Here is a 15574-nt window from a genome sequence, read left to right as displayed (position 1 = left end):
CCTGTCGAGCATAATCATATCGGGTTTGTTGGGTCTATCTCTAACAATAAGCGAGATACTATTAAAAAACGAATAGAAGGTTTTTTATTAAGAAAATAAGATATCTTGTAATTGCTAGACCTCTTTCAGATGTTTCTGCTTTTTTCCAGTTACTTAAGGATATACAGATTTAGTTGTAATTTATTTTGACATATCGGACATTGATAGGGTCCAAAATACGTATAGGTATTTTAACTATATCACACTAATTAGGCCGTGGGAGGCCTAATTACTCATGGACAATGTTATAAGGTAGGCCGTGATAGTGGCAGGTAATGTCATGACATTTTTATTGTTTGACAGTTTGTATTACTATTCAATTAACATGCGTTACACAGAAGAAGAAAATTGAAATATTATATGAATTCTTCTCCATAATGCATACAAAATTGAGCAAATTTTGTATTTCACGTTTTTATAACTCTAAAAACAAAAGAGTTGAAGGGGTCAAGGTCAAAATACAGTGAATCACACCTATCTCGATCAGTACGGAGAAAATTATGTGAATCAAAACAAATTGCACACCTATTGTTTCAAATTTCATGGAAAAAACTTGTCTCCTCTTACACGTGTATTTTATTTATTTCTATCTATCTTAAATGTTGTTACAGGATGATAAAACAGTAACTAGAAAACAAAGATTGTAATTGAGGTTCGTCTTTAATAGTGCTTTTATTTTGATGCAAAATGTATGTTTTTGTGAGTCCAAACTGTTTAAATTTCTTAGGATTTTCTACTTATGTTATAGGGCTCAGATATTTGTGCAAACGGAGGATTCACAATTAAATTAGTTATATTTTGTATAAGTTCATAAACTTTACACATGAAAATATATATCAAAAGTATTATCGAAAAGTTTGGCAATGTTTGACATTGTTTAGACATTTTGGAATTCTTTGCTTTGAAATCGGCAGTATGAAGTGATGAAAACAATTCCATTAGTTTATAATTTGTATTTTTTATTTCTATATTAATGCGGTATAAAAATTTGTTGTAATATTTTTACCAAAAAGTATCATTAAAGAAGGAACTGCATTTTTGAGCTTATAAAATGTTCTTAGATTTTGTTCATGAAACTTACCACATACACCCTTTCCAAACACGTTATTTTCAATTTTTCTAGACTCTGATTGGTGCAAATGTAGTAAGCAGCAAAAAAAATTATGTTCTCGGTAATTTTGCATAAATGAACGAAAGTGAATTTCCCTGCTTCAAATAAGTACCGATATTTATTTTCATCGAGCTTCATGGTACCCAGCGAGATTAACTGAAATTTCAGAAAAAAAAACCTCTAATTTCTAAGTGGTGAGAGGTAACCTTCCTTACTTTCATCTAGATTTGATAACGCACACTCCTTGCCCTAACTCAATTCATTTACAGTACTTACTTAACTACTAGTTTATTAGCAATAATTTATACAGAAAATATAACTTTGGCCTAATATATATCACTAGGGGAAAACCTACTAAGTCTTTGGCTAATCGATGCTGGCAAAAATCTTGGACGGTTAGAAGAATCACCAACGTATAAACTAACTTCCTCATCTGATACATTGTAATGTCCCCCGTACAGGTCGTGCTCCTCAGCGCCCATACCTAGCGCAGGAGGGTTGTACGAACGTTCCCTGCCATGATTCATTTTATGTTCTAGTCCTTCACGGCTGTGAACAAATGACACTAGTTTAAAATCTTGACCTACGTGGTCTTCCAGTCTTTCAACAATGTCGATGAAGGTAGGGCGATCATTGGGCCGCCAGCACCAACAAGCATCCATGATCTCGTATAAGAGATCAGGGCATTCCGAGGGTCGCTCTAGTTTGCCCTTTGATACAACAAACTGCAACACCTGTTCGTTGGATAGACCTGGAGGAGAAAAAAAACAGTCGTCATTTTTATCTCAATGGAAATATATTTTAAAATAAGAGGGTGGATACGTGACAGCGTCGCATGAGTGGGGACAGAAGACGCTATCGTCAGTCAGCAAAAATTTTTCAAAAAGGTGTCCCTATTTCAATATGATGACATTTAAAGGCATAAAAAAAATTGTCAGTTTGGATCTGGTGAAATAGGAAGTAACGTAATTTAAGAAATGGTACTGTCCCTTTAAATATGATTTTATAACAATTTTGTGGAGTCAAACTTCAGTGGCAATAATTGATGATATTCCTGTGCAAAACATTTAAAACCTTATATCCTGATTTCATAATATTAATATATGACATAATTAGGAACAAAATAAAACAGCTGTCGATAGTCAGTTATATTTCTTTCCACCATTTTCATTGACTGAAATCTGATCTGGGCAATTCATGGCAAATATAAAAATTAATTGTTTAATTTACAAGTGATTGAGAACAAATTTGATGAAAAAACCATGAATGTACTTCGGCAATTGGTGAATGTAAACACCCAAAGACACCAACGTAACGCAGCCTAAATAGCCCAATATGAGGCATTCATTGTTTTTTCATTCTGTTTGCATTTTGAAACATTCTCATCTCCTCTAAGCAGCACAACTGAATGACTAGCTTGCTTTTTACTCGTCTACGTCCAATCTCTCTGTTTATTTTTCAAAAGTCATTGTTCCTCTTATAAGACCAATCAACAGAGGTTTTGTTTGTGACAAAAATACTAGTAGCAAACGGAGTGTGCCATCTTATAAAAGACAGTCTGTACTGTAAATATATACTTCTATGTTTCCTACACCAATTTACCATTAATAAATTTTTTTATATACATTTTTATGCAAAAATACCCTTTTTTAAAAAGTTTTTGGCTTATAAAAACTAAACTAACGAAGCAATCTGAATGCCATTAAGAGACAATTTGTAGAGAATCAAAATATGAATAAAATGAGAGGTTGATCAATCACATGGGATAATTAGAAACGAAGAAAACCCGGAAAAATCGGAAAATTGAGTTTTTTAAAAAATTCATTGCTCCGTCATTTTCTAAGTTGTAAAGCTGACCCTGTGCACAAAACTAGTGAATTATATGTCCTTTAAGTGTGCACAAAGCAGGCGCTGTTGGACCATTAGTTTTGGCAGAATTGTAATTTGAATTTTTTGGAGCACTATATTGCACCTGGATGCGTTGAAGGTAGTCCGATTTTAATTTTTCAGCCGGATTTTAAAAGTAGAAGTACAATAATACTACAAAACGTATATTCTAATTTTCCGATAAAATAATGCGAAATAGGTGAAAAATTCCTCCAAACTTGCTCAAAAATGGCTGAGATGGGAGGAGATGAGAGGCAATGGATATATAAGTATACAATTTTGAATATTGTTAGTTATAGTTTAATACTGTTGTAAATGGTAATACATAATAAATAATATCAATACACGATATCACAATGATGTGAACCTGTGGACATTCCTTGTTTATTTCTGCATTTTTTGACATTTACGCGAAATCTTGACATCAAACGTGAATTTAAAAGTTTTCTTCAAAAATGTACTTTTCTGTGCAAAGAATACATATTTAGGTGTCCTTAACGAAATTTTATTACATTTTTTATATATCACCACTTACAATAATATTAAACTATACTATAACTAACAATTTTCAAAATTGTATACCTATATATCCAATGTCCCTCATCTACTGACCTTCCCCCACTACTCGACCGGCTACGCGCGCTCGGCCGTTTTTGAGCAAGTTTGGAGGAATTTTTCACCTATTTCCCATCACTTTATCGGAAAATTAGAATATGCGTTTTGTACAGGATGCGGCAAAATGATAGGTACTATTTGAGATGTCAATAACAACCAAACCACACAAAGCAAAGAAAAAAGTTTTTTATTTTTAGAAACTACATATCATGCCATTTTGGCTTATTGTTATCGCTTCCGCAAACCGAGCAACGACTATTTGAAATCGTGCCTATCATTTTGCCGTACCCTATAGCATTATACTTCTACTTTTAAAATCCGGCTGAATAATTTTAATCGGACCACCTCCAGCGCATCCAAAAACTTTGCAAATTAGTGCACCAAAAATTTCAAAATGCAATTGTGCCAAAACTAATGGTCTCACATTGCCTGCTTTGTGCACACTTGAAGTACATATGATTCACTACTTTTTTGCACAGGGTCAGCTCGACAACTTAAATAATGGCGAAGTAATGCATTTTTAAAAAAATGCAAAATTTTTTGATATTTCCGGGTTTTCTTTGTTTCTAATTATCCAATGGGATCGATCAACCTCTCGTTTTATTCCCTACAAATTGTCTGTTTATAGCATTCAGATTGCTTCATTAGTTTAGGTTTATTAAGCAAAAAACTAAAAAAGTGCGTTTTTTTTTGCATAAAAATGTTTATAAAAAATTAATTAACGGTAAATTGGAGTAGGAAACATATAAGCATATATCTATAGACTGTTTTTTACATAATGGCACAGTCCGTTTGCTACTAGTATTTTTGTCACAAAATCACTGATTTAATGTTCTATTGATTGGCCTATAAGAAAATTATAATTACCTTGATATGGTTGTTCAGCAAGTGTAGCAATCTCCCACAATACGATACCGTAGCTCCAAACATCAGAGTCACTAGTAAATACTCCATCTGCTAAACTCTCCGGCGCCATCCACCTTACAGGTAGAAGTCCTTTAGTCTCCTTCCTATAATAATCAGTCTCATAAATATCGCGGGCCATGCCAAAATCTCCAATTTTGACTGTGCGATCATTGGCCACCATGCAATTCCTGGCGGCTAAGTCCCTGTGGACAAATTTCTTCGCTGTAAGATAGGACATTCCATCTGCAATTTCGATGGACATTCGATAAATTTCATTAGCCGTGATGTTTTGAGAGGAGTCTCTAGTCTTTCGCAGGTATTTTTTAAGATCTCCCCTTTCCATCAGTTCCATTACTACTAAGGGAGGCTGGCCTCTAGAGACAACACCTAGAAGCTTCACCACGTGATGAGAATTACTGAATGCTTTCATTATGGACGCTTCATTCAAAAACTCCATGCATTCATGAAGACTCAAATTTTCGTTGACAGTTTTTATTGCACAAGTGATATTCTTGGATTTAATTAAACCACAATACACCATGCCGAAGGTACCATGGCCGAGTTCTCCTTGAAGTTCTATATCTTTTCTATCAATTTCCCATTCATCTTCAACATAAACTATACCATCATAATCTGGATTTATGGATGCAATTAAATGTATATTGTCTAGTTTTTGTTTCCGTCTATACTGCATGTAAAATATAAATGCTAATAAGGCTAGTATCAATAATATACTTATAAGTGGTACTACCCACCCTGAGTTCTTTGCAGGAGCTACAATCACAAATGTGTAAGATTTGCTGAATTGTCCTGCACCTGCCAGAGATATAGCTTGGACACGAACAGCATACGTTCCTGGCAGTAGGTTTGTTAAACTTAATCTCTTAGTTGTTGACTGTTTATTTCTACTCAAACATTCTATTCGTGGTTTTGAGTGTTCTACATCAACTTTCTTATATTCAATATTATAGGCCACCACTACACCATTAGGGCGTCTTGGTTCCACCCATTCAACAAGTGCATTAGAGTTTTCTACTTTGGTAGTAACAGAGCTAATATCATCAGCATTTAATTGTTTTTTAGTACGTGCAAAACTTTGCCGTACAGGACCACACATATTACCTTCATTACATGCAGAAAAATATAAAACGTACATTGTAAAATGCTTTAACTTTTTCAATTTATATTTTGTTAAATTTGCATCGATATGTATGGGTTTGTAGGAATTTCTCGCTTTCTTCACAGTGTTATGAGTAAGCTTTGATCGTTTTTCCACAGATATTACTGCACTCTTACTTTCAATTAGAGTTAATGGTTCATAAAGCAAGTGCTTACAGTGGTCGAATCCAAACTTTGACTGAGATTGAAGATCACATATAGGCAAGTGGACGTCCATTGAAAGAAAACTAACTTCTTCTTCAGTTACAAGTTCATTTTTATTAAGGCATGTGCATTTTTCTATCAATCGATTTCGATTAGCACTATCTGCCTTTTCTTTTTCTATTTGCTCATCACGATCGTCTATTTTATCACCCTCCTCCCTAAAAACATACAGAGTAGCTAATTAATATAATACTAAGTGTATTTAATTTATTAAATACACTAATGAAAACAATTAAAGGGTCAAAAGAATTTCCGAAATTTTTTCGTGATTTTTGACTGTATTTAAGTGAAAAATGGTCGTATCGAGAATTAAAAAGAAGCATTTTGAAGCTCTAAGATTCCAGTTTTTAGATCTTTCGGTCGAAAATTTTTAGGAGCTACACTGTTATCATGCAATTCTAAGAAATAGCGCGACAAACAAATTTTGCAAATTAATTTTTTTTCCGAGTTCACGGACTTGGAATTTTTTATTTTTTTTTCAGCTAAGCCATTGCATGGACCAGATAGCTTGTTTATTCAGCTTTAATTTCCTTTTTTTAAAATTTCGATACGACCATTATTCATCGAAATATCGGACTGGATCCTTTTTATCTTCAATCATCGATATCTCGGCGACAAATGGTCGTACAGAGAATTGAAGAGCAGTTTCGAAAACTGTAATAAATTTCCTAGAACATGCTGCCGCAACTTTTCGGATTTTTTTTTTTTTCATCTTTTACACGAATTTAAAAAACCAGGAAAAAAGGGTTATTTATAGTTTTTTAGAAAATTGATGACTAAATTAGAAATATTTACGAAATGACTAATGTTAAGCATGACTTTTACAGTTCGATATACCCAGAAGAACCCTGTGAAATTTCATCTCGATCTAGCGAACCGTTTCTGTTTCAAACAGTCAAACTTTTGAAAAAAATTAAAGGATCGCGATTTTTGAGCTTCAAACACTTCATAATCATGATTAAAATGGAAAAAAATTTTTTTTTGAGGTTTTCGCATTTTTACCGCAAACATTTAAATTGATGAAAACAAAAATTTTTTTTCCAAAAATTTTCGAATTTTTTTTTCAGAAAAGCGTAGTATTGAAAAAAAATGTTTTTAAGTGATTACAGACTGCACAAAAATTAATTACTTTGTCTCAAAAAATGGTATGAATCGGGATCGAATTCTGGTTTGGGTTTTCACTTAAATACAGTCTGTCAAAAATCACAGAAAACTTTCGAAAATTCTTTTGACCCTTTAATCATTTAGATTAGTGTAGTAATGAACCCCAGAATTTTTTTTTTGGAAAATCTCGATTGTTCTTTCAAATTTTCTACAATTTAAGTTAAGTATATTTTTCAGAAGAACGTTAAATTATACTTACGTTCTCGAATGTAGGCAGTAATCTCTCTCACGCTGTATGTCTATATCAGGCTCCTCAACCACATAGAGCTGATAGTGTGACAAAATTCCATTGATACGGTTTGGCTTAGACCAAGTCAAATTCAAAGTTTGATCATCTATGGCAGTGACTTCTAAGTTAGCGGGTTCTTCTGGTTCACTGGGCAATGTCGTAAAGTTATGAACAGGAGTCTGTGTGCTCAACATGGAGGACTGATAAGTTTTGATATAATATGCATATCTCGTGAATGGTTTCAAATTCACCAAAAAAATTGAATTGTTGGACGTGAAGTGACTTTCCCATCCTCCTTCACTGCAAGCAATTTTGCTATTAAAAGTTGAAATGTTCCCTTTTCGATTTTCGGTGTAGTATACAGTAAAGCCTATATAAACGTCATTGTTTTGTAACTGCAAAAGATCCCATTTCAGGGTTGCATTGACAACATTAACAGAAACTGTAAACTTCAAGTCGATGTATTCACAGGCTGATTGATCTCCATTTGCATACACATCTAATTGAGAAAAGTTACTTGGAATATTCGTTAGATTGGCAAGTGTTTTTATTTCATTTGGACACAATAAAGGGTTGTTAAAGAAACCCAAAGTACCTAAGGTAAATAAAAGTTAATACCCATCTTTAAAAATATATTCAAGACATACCATTTTTTATCTTTAGGGTAGAATTTTGGAAATTCCAAAGCCGCTGGAGCTTCTTATTCTCATAGACAAAAATTGCAAATCTCCCGCGTTCTAACTTCTTGCCACCTATCTCTCTCAGGTTTACTAGAAAATCTAATGAATGTAGACTATTGGTCAATGCGACTACCAAGGAATCGCTGATATATCTCACAGACAGTAAATTCCCTTCCCATAATTCTCGGATGATCACCTGTTAAAGAAAAAAAAATAATATATGTATACACCTAATATATAATCTTTACTGTCCAAATTTCGAGTCTGTTTGTTAACGCCACATCTATATAATATCAATTCTGATATTGACCCCTACATATAGTATTGTTTCTTACCTCTTCACTTTTGGAAGTGACACCAGACATTCGTATCATAAGAGATCCATTTATATGAGTGCATCCTTTGAGCGCTTGTACTTTGTCCAGACTGTCTACGTTATTATTGATTTTACACCACTTGGTACATTTATTTCCACAATATTTGCATGTAAGATGGTTATCTCTGACAGTTTGTTCGTAATTTAATGGACACTCATTGACACATTGGTCTTCATAGATCCACCAAGTGCCATTTAACATAGTTCTGCACTCATTTTCAGTGACACACTTGAAAGACGCTACTTGTCTGTACCTGAAACAAAATGACGATTCAATACTTGCAATGTTTTCAAATATTCTGTTGTAGGAGCAAATAAAATTTGTTTCATTTGTCTTGGAATTTAAATCTCCAGAGATAAATCTGCTGATAATTGTTGTAAGTATAATCAGTAAAATACAGATAAACTTTACAACTGAAGGAGAAATAAATTTATAACAATTGATCATTTGCTGAATACTGTTCATTTTTTCCATATATTTTTAAAAATTATCGATTACCGATACATCTTTTTTCTCAAGTACAAACATACTCATAGATATTTTTACCCGACTGGACCTCTCAATTTCTTCTGAGTGCAACGATTGAAAGGCCATCATGAATGTCATTTTATTCAAGGATGCTGGTATTTACCATCTTATAACCTCAGAGAAAACCATAGACCTTATAGTTTTCTAGATCTATGTAGGAAACATAACACCACGTCGAAAATGTCGGATTATATAAACAAGGTCAAGGGAATACAGATGACAATCCAGTGAGTTTTAATGTAACGTCACTTTTTTACAAAATTGACAATGAAAGAAATATTGAAAGATTGAAAGTACTTCATCGAAGACTGATCACATAAGGCAAGGTTGGAAATTTGGTAAAGTTGGCAAAAATATGCAGCAGATGGACCTTCTTCTCATTTGGGAAGGGTCTTATGAACGAACTGATTATTCTTCAAATATTATAAGTACTAATGCCATGCACAGGCTTCAATCGTACTGAATTCATTGACAGATAGGATGCCAGTGATTTCAGGTACCGGTATACCATAGGCCAGTACACAAAGCAATTATAAATACCAATCAGAGGACAGTTTCAGACTTCTGAAGACGAGAGCATATTGTTTCTCGAAAAGTTAAGCAGTCTAAAATGATGTCAAACAACCAATCCCAAACTTCCATTCAGTAATTAAAAAAAATGTTTTACCAACTTGGACGCCCGCTAACGGTTAAATAAAACAACTTTGTATTATACTGGGTTTAATTAAATTTTTAAGAATTTGTGGCAACTTTATATATATTATAATATTGAAACGTACTTTAGCTACTCATATAGCAATAAAGTTTACACTTTTCCCTATGCAAAAAAGCCAACTTCATAAAGTTTTAATATAGCAAATATCAAAAAGTAAAAAGTCGTTTACATCTTACCTTTATTTTGCAAAATAATGAATTATTTATGAGCCGGTTTGCATTGACTGCGTGATTAATATTAATAACCCTTAAATGTAATTTATTATATACAACTTATTTGTTATACCAAAAATGCTCATATATTACCATGAAATAAAAACCAGCAGAGGACTGTTATGATTTCTGTATGTATTAATTGTTCTCGGAAATTTATTAGTTTCTTGAACTAATAAAAAAAATTGTACAGGATGTCATGTATTGGTTCATTAAATCCAAACATATACTTGACTGTTAAGATATATTATAAAGAATGTAAAATTAAAAGAAACAAAAAAGGAGAAACTAAAAAAAAAGTTCTTCCGAAAAGTGCAATACCAAAAACTGCAATTAAGATTTTTATCTTGCACAAAAATGAAACTAACTGATAATAATAAAATCAAAATGCGTTATGTTTTAAGTTTAAATCTACCCGTTTTCTAAGCGAATTTACAAATGGTGTGCTCACAACACATTTGCTTTTATTTTTGCCAACGATACGTACTTTTTCTGAGGACCAGTTCTTGGACATGCAGCAACACAAGTCCCATGGTCGTTGTAATTCTTGCAAACCCAACAATGTTTGTCAGAATTGATCTCAGAACATCCCAAGCACTCTCGATGGCATTTGTCGTCTACCTTCATTTGGCATTGATCTGAATTCCAACACTGTCCTGCAACAAATGTTACTATGCATTAAATACTTAAAGGGTTCTTAAGAAAAGCACAAACAAAACATAGACATTCTTATGAAGCGTAGAAAAGCTACATGTTTTTTGCTTATTTTAATCTGCCCAAGAGACGATATAACAAAATCCCTAAAATTATTATTTTTCTTTAATTTTTATAATAAAGCATCTGCCTGTTTCAAAGTATAAATCTTGAAAACAAATAAATAAATACATAAATAAAGAAATAAATAATAAATAAATAAACCTCGATATTAAAATGTTATTCACTGTATGAACATGCCTACTTTTACCTAAATTGAAAAATTTCACTAGAGGAAAGTGAATATAAGATTTAATTTCACAATTATCAAAATGTTAATGCTGAGAAAGCTGTTCCTGTTTCTGACAGTGAAATTCGATACAAAAGATAAGTATAAAATAATTTTTATATTAATTTAACTAAATTGTTATTATTATTTTTATTTGCGTTAAAATAGTAAATACCTAATAATAATTTTAAATTAACGGAATGATTGCAAAATGAATAATTCCTCTTTGTTTATCAATGAATGTCAAATAGTTGGGGTCATTAACACCGTTTTATAAAAATTCTCCTCACACATAAAAACATTAACAAAATGATTGTATTTATCTTAACTGAGCTTCAGTCCTCGCATTTCCTTGACCGAATTTCAGTTTACGATATGGAAAATTTAGATCGCCTTATATTAGTTGTTGTTTTTAGCTAAAAGAATGAAAAACTTCTGTTAAAAACCTTGAAAATGTAACAGGTATGTAATTAAATATAATATTTATAGTCTTACTTACGCAACAAGAATTAAAATAAGTATAACTACCAAATGCTAAACGGAATTGTTATCATGTTAATTTTAAAACAAAATGCGTGGCAAACAAAAGTTAGGAATTAAAAATTGTTTTTTTTACATTACATTATACCTTCATTACAAAGTTACTTACAATTTCCTTGAATTTACAAAATCATGCGTAAAATTATGTGAAAAACAAGTTAAACCACTATAAATAAAACATTCTAATAAGATGATTATTGCTTAGTACACTTTCAAGGAGCGTAGTATTTTTTTAATGCACATCTCACTATTCCACGTACAGGTCATCAAATATAGGAGAAAATTCTAATACTCTTAGAAAAATGTTTCTCTTTACTATATCGAATGGTTAGTTGGGTCTCAAATTACAAACAATTATTGTTCTTTTGTATATTTTGTTTCATTCAAGTAAAATTGATGGTGGTGGTTAGGTGAGAAAATACCTTCTATAAAGAATTGACATCTAAAACAGCTATACTTTTCTGACGCACGTTTAGAAAAAGATGTAATTTTTATATACATGGTCGGAAAGTCCCAAGAAAGTCATAGAAATCCGTGCGATAGAGAAAGATGGCTATAATGAAGGCGTCTAATAGTCACCGCCCATTTCTCTCTTCCACAAATAAGATCCACTTCTCTCACGTAACGGCCGATGAACCATGGGGACTTTCCGACCCTGTATGTGAGTGTGTACACTAGCAAGCTTTCTAGCTCATATAAGAATATTTAAAACCAGCAGAATCAAGACTTTAAGCATGCGTTTTCCATTAAAAGTGGTAACGGTCATTAACTATTTAAAATATGTAGGTTCTCTTACCGTCACATGCCCTGGAACATGCATCGCATGTACCATTATTTATGTTGGTGAAATCTAATCTTGTGGAAATCTTGGTCCAGTTCACCGTATTAGCGTAGCACAGATTCGGGCACTTCTCCACCTTGACAAACCCTCTTGCAATGTACATCAACTTGTTGGTACCGATCTAAAGAAAAAAAGTACTTCAGTGACCGGATAAACCGGAAAATCCCAATAAAATTAAAATAATCAACAGTTTGTAGCAGTCACATTTTTTTAAAGCAGTTTAGATGAAGAAGACTTTAGATGCATTTTAGTGTTTGAACGACTTGCTGTTGTTTTCTCAAATTCCACCATGAAAATTTACTTCTTTTATCTTTTTTCGGAATTTTCATACCTCGCCGCTGGGCAGGCTAGTGTAACCTCAAACAACGCGCGTGCTAGCCGCGATGCGGCTAGCTTTGCGATGCATGCATTGCTGTCAAATATAATCTTTTTTTTTTTTCAGTTTCCAAAACATCCCGTGACGTTGAAATTCTGGTGTTCTTAACGACAAAGTTTTCAGGTATCTCCGCTTAACACGTCTGTGTACCACTTCAAACAACTTTTGTCTCTAATTAGTTAAATCGTTAATCCAGGATTCATTAATCTAAGTCTAAGTAAAACAGTTTCAAAGATATTAGAACGTGATTTTTCTTTAAATTTGAACTTCTCTCGAAAACTTGGACTCTTGACTCATTAATTAACTCCTCCCAAAAGCATAACATGGAGAAAACTCTCGTATAACTACCAAACCACCAAACGGTCCCCTACTGTTCCTTATGAGGCTGAAACTAGCAGCCAAACTCATTAGCGAGGTCGTACACAATACCGCGTATAAAATATTGATTAATTAAAACGGGAAAAATCATATTATACGTTTAAAAATAATCATGAAATAGTATAGGGACCAATGTTTATACAACAAATAAAATTGTAACGATACATCCCTTTATTCCGTTTATATCCGTTTTCCGTATTTCGTATTTTCCGTATTCCGTTTATAAATAAATAGCTGTAAGGAGATTCGGACCATGAACTGAAAGCAGAGAAAAATCTGGAATACGTTTTTAGGTGTTCTCTATGGTATCGAACAAAAATTGTGAGGATACGCCTTTTAGTTAGTACAAAAAAAATTGTTTACATCGTGCCCAGACCGTCTGTCTATAAATAAACTGCTGTAGCGAGATTCGTACCAATAACTGAAAGCTAAGAAAAATCTGGAATACCCTCTATGATATCGAACAAGAATTCTAAGGGTACACCTTTTAGTTATTGCAAGATAAATTGTTTATATCGTACCCAGACCGTCTGTTTATAAATAATTAAAAGGTGTACCCTTACAATTCTTGTTCGATATCATAGAGGACACTTAAAGGCATATTCCAGAATTTTCTCTACTTTCAATTTATGGTACGAATCTCGCTACAGCTATTTATTAATCGAAGTTTTTAATAGATTATATTTCTAATGGCGGGGAAGCCTATTTTAGTAATCCCACTATCCGCGTCATTGTACAATAACGTGTACATGTCTCCCTCTGATCTGAGGCTTCGCATCAATCAATTTATTCGATACGCTGCACCCTAATGCCTGCCCTGTTAGCCTGCCGTGCGGGTGAACAATCCGAGTATTTCATTGTCGTTTGTGCGTATGTGAGCGAGTTTGTCACTTTGCTTGGTCGAGTTATGGTACATGTTTTTATGGCAGTCAGTAGAATTTTGTGTCGTAAGCATAGAGCGCGGCACACGGCTTGACCACAGATTTAGCCAATTTCTGCTACTACAACGCGTACTACCGCTTACTAGCATAATATAGATTACTACTGTTTATTTATTTTATAGTCGCCACAAAGTTTCCGATGTCTAGTGATCATATTTGGCATAAGTTTAATTTGATGTTAATTAACAGATCGTTAGTATGAGCTTAGTTGTTAATTTCACTTGTTCACGTTTTAAGAAAATGCAATTAGCATAGACCAATAGTACCTATAATAGTAATAGTAACAGTAACAGTATGAAAATTCAGAAGAATTCGCGGTCAGATTCTTACGCAAGTACACAAAACAAAATTCATATATAAAAATTGCGTTTGATTAGGTGTCACGTATTATTTATTGCCCTTGAACCGGTCTGTGAGAATTTAATTGAAAATTAATCTTCTGTGGGACATATTTCAAGGCTTCGAACCAGATGAAAGCCTACAAGGCTTAATAAACATATCTTGGGTAAATACATTAGAGGAGTTATCGGAACGAAAGTGATTTAAACTTCAAACTTCTATGAATAATGGTAGGTACCTATCTAACCAAAGCCATTTTACGAATGTTGTGTTCGTAGTTGCGTAAATACTCATGTCATATCAGTAATAAATAAATTTATTTACTGAACTATTAGCCTACTCGTTAAATTAATGGAAAGTAAGAATCTTTCATTGAAAAGGGAAAACCTCTTTCGCTCAGATTCAAATAGGACAACATATACAGGATGTCCTGTGCAAAAAGCAAATAATAATAGAAATACATATCGACGTTTTAGTACGAAAACATGCTATCTTAGATTTCGGTTGGAAAACATGCCATCTCAAATTTCAGTTGGAAAACATGCTAACTCAGATCTTTAAGTAAAAATATGCTATCTCAGTGTGACTAGAAATTTAAGTTGGCACATTGAATGATTGAAACCGTGCATTTATAATAAACTTAAATAATATATTTTTAAAAAAGTAAGAAATGTTTATGTGCACTGCGATATAAAATCACAAATAATTACTAAACTGTTAATTTTACCGAGTTGAACCACAGTATACTAATCAATCAGTAGGGAATATTAAATGATTTATGAATGAATTCCGTATGGCAATTTTTAAGTACCCCCACCCTAGGAAAAGTCGCTAAGAATATGGCGGATCCTTCGAGCATATACTACTAGAGGCATGCCATTGCGAAAACTGTGGCTGAGTGTGCGAGAGAAACAGACAGTACATCAGTACATCCTGTCTCACTCTAGCACGTCACGATTGGTTGGAAATGAATGCTTCAACCAATCGCGGCGTGCTAGAGTGAGACAGCATATCTGAGATACTGTCTGTCTCTCAGCCACACTTTTCGCATTGGCATGCTACCTCTAGTAGNTGAAAAGGGAAAACCTCTTTCGCTCAGATTCAAATAGGACAACATATACAGGATGTCCTGTGCAAAAAGCAAATAATAATAGAAGGACATATCGACGCTTTAGTACCAAAACATGCTATCTCAGATTTCGGTTGGAAAACATGCTATCTCAAATTTCAGTTGGAAAACATGCTAACTCAGATCTTTAAGTAAAAACATGCTATCTCAGTACGACTAGAAATTTAAGTTGGCACATTGAATGATTGAAACCGTGCATTTA

The 15574-nt window shown here is 33.2% G+C and overlaps 1 protein-coding gene across 2 annotated transcripts in view; it reads right to left on the bottom strand.

Annotated features, from left to right (window-relative positions):
* Positions 1-303: 303 nt before the first annotated feature.
* Positions 304-15574, bottom strand: part of LOC108911096 (insulin-like peptide receptor) — a 139434-nt gene continuing 124163 nt past the window's right edge. For both annotated transcript variants that reach the window (XM_018715939.2, XM_018715934.2), the window contains exons 2-8: positions 12165-12330; positions 10334-10502; positions 8350-8644; positions 7982-8210; positions 7305-7929; positions 4520-6099; positions 304-1901 (exon numbers count right to left, since the gene is read on the bottom strand). In XM_018715939.2, the coding sequence (XP_018571455.1) occupies positions 1477-1901; positions 4520-6099; positions 7305-7929; positions 7982-8210; positions 8350-8644; positions 10334-10502; positions 12165-12330 (3489 nt within the window). In that variant the 3' untranslated portion in view covers positions 304-1476. The remainder of the gene's footprint in view (positions 1902-4519; positions 6100-7304; positions 7930-7981; positions 8211-8349; positions 8645-10333; positions 10503-12164; positions 12331-15574) is intronic.

The sequence above is a fragment of the Anoplophora glabripennis genome, unplaced genomic scaffold (assembly GCF_000390285.2).
Source record: "Anoplophora glabripennis isolate ALB-LARVAE unplaced genomic scaffold, Agla_2.0 scaffold6, whole genome shotgun sequence".
Taxonomy (NCBI): Eukaryota; Metazoa; Arthropoda; class Insecta; order Coleoptera; family Cerambycidae; genus Anoplophora; species Anoplophora glabripennis.
This window is presented reverse-complemented; position numbering and strand designations above follow the sequence as displayed.